The sequence below is a fragment of the Frankliniella occidentalis genome, unplaced genomic scaffold (genome assembly GCF_000697945.3).
Source record: "Frankliniella occidentalis isolate FOCC.00 unplaced genomic scaffold, Focc_3.1 Scaffold187, whole genome shotgun sequence".
In the NCBI taxonomy this organism is placed as follows: domain Eukaryota; kingdom Metazoa; phylum Arthropoda; class Insecta; order Thysanoptera; family Thripidae; genus Frankliniella; species Frankliniella occidentalis.
The window spans coordinates 417,456-421,983 of NW_026267313.1; the positions used below are offsets into that span (position 1 = coordinate 417,456).

General features: G+C 64.5%; 1 protein-coding gene across 1 annotated transcript in view; it reads right to left on the minus strand.

Moving 5' to 3' along the window:
• LOC113215241 (LIM/homeobox protein Lhx2-like) overlaps positions 1-4,528 on the minus strand; it is a 17,607-nt gene that overhangs the window by 5,724 nt on the left and 7,355 nt on the right. Inside the window, exon 3 of the mRNA XM_052272117.1 lies at positions 2,239-2,834. Coding sequence (XP_052128077.1) covers positions 2,239-2,834 — 596 coding nt within the window. The remainder of the gene's footprint in view (positions 1-2,238; positions 2,835-4,528) is intronic.

The following is a 4,528-nucleotide window of genomic DNA, read 5'->3' on the forward strand; positions in this document are numbered from 1 at the left end:
TGGTTCTGCAAAGGCGACTGGCAGGCTGGGGGAGGGTAGAGGGTTGGTGGGTGGTGGCGGCGGTGCTGGTGGTGGTGGTGGTGGTGGTGGGTTTGGACTAGGGGCGGCGTTTCATGGGAGATCGGGGAGGAGGCGGACGCGAACACACACACACACAGACACACACACACGCCGCTGTTTCCGTGGTGAATATTTGATGTTGTTCTTGTTTTGGAGCGGCAATGCCAGTCTCCGTTTGGCTCTCCTCTCAGGCCTGTTCGCTCGCGTATTTACATTCGACGCACAAGTGCGCTGGCCCCTGCTCGGCCTCGTCCTCGTGGCCCCCGCCCCTGCTCGCCGGGCATAGAACACGACAGTGTTCTTCTTTGCCTTTGACTGCGTGCGCTCTTTAGTTACAGTTGGTAGCCGGACCAGGGGGCCGGGGAGGAGCGAGGAACGGATTGACCCGCACACCCTGTAGGTCACGGGTTCAACTACCGCGCTCGACTCGGCCCACAGTTTAACAACGTCATCATTATCATCATCATCGTCATCGTCAGTGAAATACCCTTTTTTCTCAGTGGCGCAGCGCGGTGGTCGTTTTGCGGCGATGGTGGTCCTCGCCGGACCATGGCGCCAATCCTTTCTCCCCCACCACCACCGCCACCACCCTCCCCCTTACCGTCTCCTTCGCCTCGGCCGCTCGGGGCAGCTCACGCATTCCGAAACTAACCTTGCGTAATTTTCTAGGTAGCCCACCGACCATCCACCCCGTCCCCACCCCCCTCCCCCCTGCGCGGCCCGCTCGGCAGAGAGGCATCCGTCATTACGGCGGGAAAACTTCGTGACGCCTGGAGACGCCTCTGCCTCTGGGGGCCGCTGGCCGCTGTGATTGGCGCAGAGCGCGAAGGGGCTCAGCGGCCGAGCCGCGGGCGGGCGGCAGCGGCGGCAGCTCCGAGAAGCGAGGGGCGGTCCGTCTACACGCACGCACACACACACACACATACACATACTCACTCACATGCGCGAGTCGTCCGCTACCGTTCGAGGACACCGTTGGAAATAATGGTAATCGTAATGACAGGGAGATGAGGATGAGAAAGAGAAAATAACGTCCATGGCGGCGGCGGCGGCGCTGCTGGTCGTCGTCGTGGACGGAACGCGGGAGTATTACTGCGGGGTTTGAAACGCGCGGCGTGGCGGGGCGTGGCGGGGCGGGGCGGGGCGGGGCGGGGCGGGGCGTGGTGGGGCCTAAAGGGGGGAACACCGTGCGGCACGGCACCGAGAACACCCTGCCCGTCATCGCACCAAAGACAAAGAGCCGTGGTCCGCTGCTGTGGCGGGGCGGGACGGAAATCGAGGGCCGCCGAAACCTGCTGAGGCATCATCGCCTCACGACCGGGCGGGGTGTGTCGGGGTGTGGCGGGGTGGTGCGGTGGGCGGTGGCGTGGCGGCGAGCGGGGCCTTTGCCGGCCCTGCCCACGGGGTGGTGGCGGGGCGTAGCGGCAGCGCTCCGAGAGCGTTCCGAGGTGGCCGCCGCCGATTGGTTTCCAAGAATCGAAGGGGGCTTCACAGAATGGAGGTCAGCCCACACAGCAGACTTATGTGTGGCGGAGAAGTGCGCCGTGTTCAGCGGCGGCGGCGTGGTGTTGTGTGGCGGGGCGCGGCGGGGCGCGGCTGCGTGTCGGCCGGCCGGTCCTGCTTCAGGCCCATCATCGCACGGCGAGGCGAGGCGAGGCGTGCCCACGGCCGTGTTCTGCTCGCCCCGCCTCGCCACGCCCACGCGCGGCCGTGCTGTGTGGCCCCACCCCGCCCGCCACCCGCCCCGCCCCACCCCCCGGCCAATACCGACACAACTATGACTCCGCCCGCTGCCTGCACGGAGCCACGGCGGGGCGGGGGGTGGCAGGAGGGTCGCTCTCACTGCATGTCGTATACGCGGGGGGAAAGGGCACCATGGTTGCGGCCTTGAACTTCGTGACTTTGATTCAGACAGAAATTTTAAACCTGGTTCGTATAATCCTTCACCATAATACACTGAAAAACTTTTGCCCGCCTGGCTAAACGTGTGTTTAATGCTTTGCACCCAGCTCAAAATTAGATATTGCCTCACCATTCAATTTGTGTGCTGTGCGGTAAATTTTCTTAGGGTGGGCACTAGACAGTTTAGTTCAACGAAAAAGCTTCGATCAGGACACTCCTCAGTGCTCAGCAACAGTGCTCAGCCAGAAAAATCTAGTCCACGTTCTTTGTACTCACCGAGTGCTTGCGCGGAGAGGCGCATGGCGAGGTGCTGGTGGTGCGTCAGGTCGGCGCCGAGGGGCAACGGGGACAGCGGGGCGACGGCGGTGAGCTTGCGCTTCCGCGGCCGGCCCTTGGGGACGGCGCCGACGATGCCGCCGGCCACGCCGACGGTGGCGGCCAGCGAGCCGGCCAGCGGCCCCGAGGCCAGCGACAGCCCCGTCAGCCCGCCGGGGCCCAGGGCGCCGCCGAGGACGCCGCCGCCGCCGCCCGCCCCGCCGTCGCCGTGGTGGTGATAGTACGGGGAGCCCCCGGGGGACTCGCCACCGCTGCCGCTGCCGCCGCCGCCGGGCCCCATGGGCGGGTGCGTCTCGCAGCACGCCGCCAGCAGCTGCTCGAAGTGCGGCCGGCAGTAGGCTTGCCACGACGGCGACCTGGGCCCCGCGCCCGCCGGGGTGGGGCTCACGCCGAACTGGTCGCCGCGCGCTAGGGCCGTGCCGCACGTGGCGCAGGTGAAGCAGTGCAGGTGGAACACCAGCTCGCGGGCGCGCATCACCAGCTCGGAGGAGAAGATGGCCGCCTGGCAGCGCGCGCACCGCTTCACGGCGAACATCCTGGAGCAGAGCAGAGGGACACTTTCAGCTTGCAGCCGGGTCGCCTGCTGGGTAGGCAACCCTCCCACACCCGTGCGCCAGCGCGCCTCAGTTGCCTACCCAGCCAGGCGCTAGACCCAGACGGTAGTACACATGTTCCTCATAGGCCACTATCAAGAGGGCTTACTAGCTACCCTCTCATACGAGATTCAAAATGACAACAACCGCCCCCTCGCTCCCCCCCCCTCCCTCACATGCCCCACAAACTCATAATCCTCTCTTCTTTTCTCCCATTCGCCGCTAAAGTGCTGCTGCCGCCGCCCCCACCACCGCAGCAGCAAACCCTTCCGGGGATGAGTTGGTGTTGAATCTCTCGCGCCGCGCCAGTCGTGGTGCTTGAGGGGAGGGGGGTAGGAGGCCGAGGGGAGGGGGATGCTTCACAACCCTTTGAGGGGGCGCGGTGGCGCGGTGGCGCGGCGGGGCGGTGGGGGCTCAGCAGCAGTAGGCAGCGGGAGATCCTATGGAGAGCAGCCACTCATCTGGCGCCCGCTTCAATGTGCCTCCGTCCTCCGCCAGCCCCGCTCTCCCTCCCTCTCCAGGTCGGCCCGACCGCGCACTTTTCCTGCTGCCGCCGCCGCCACGGCTCCAGGGGTGGAGTGCGCCTCGTCTTTGTTTACTTCCTCCAGTATCTCCTATCCTCATCATCTCTCCAACGCCCGTGTTGTGAGCGCGCGCACGGCCTCTTTCCCCATCCTGCCCCCCCCTCTCTCTCTCCCCCTACACCTGCTCTTCCTATCTCACTCGCCCTCCCCCTCACTCACTCACTCACTCTATCTCGCTCCGTACGCCCCTTGTCGCAGCATTCCACCCCCAACAAGCCCTCAGCCTTTTTTGTGTGTGTTTCATGTATCGCTCTCTCGCTCCCTCCCTGTTTTGCTCACTCCCTCCCTGACACACACACACACACACCGCGTACAAAGTCAGTGTGATCAGGATGATAAGCCTCGCCTTGCCTGAGCGACCTGCCGATAGAACGCGTTCCCTCCGAAGTAAAAGAATTCACGTTTGCGAAGACAGAGAGAGAGAGAGAGAGAGCGCAGGACTGGTTTGTGAATGAAGGAGCGGGGGGCTCAATGGCCCCGGTGGCCGGTGTGCCTGGCGGCGGTGCGTCCGCAATGTGCGGATTAAAGGCTCTTTACCGGCGAGCCGCGCGTCGCCAATTCATCGAAATGTGCGAGTAGTGTTCCGACAAACGAGCCGGTGGACCGGGAGTAGCGAGCAAGGAGCGAGAGAGACGGAGGCAAAAAGGAAGGAGAGGGGGTGTAGAAAAAGAGAAAGAGAGAGAAATGGAGGCGGGTAAAATGTTAGCGAAAAGTAATCTGTCTACGAGTGAGATGTGGTTTGCGGCATTCCTCCACGGAGCCTCCCGTCCCGTCGGCCTCTCCTCACCGCGCAGTTAGCAAGCGGGGCGTGGCGGGGCGTGGCGCGGCGTGGCGGGGCGGGGCGGGGCGGGGCAGAGCGAAGAAGCGCGCGCAACATGGCCGACGCATTATGGCGGCTCGCGGGGATGTGGCGACGTTATTTCATCGCGAGACCGTCGTATGCCCAACACTCCCCACCACACACCACCACGCCCCCCCCAGCTTCCACACACTCCACCGAGAAATCCGCTTTCGGTCAGTCGCCGCTTTTTACCCAGGGTGTGCTGCTCCACA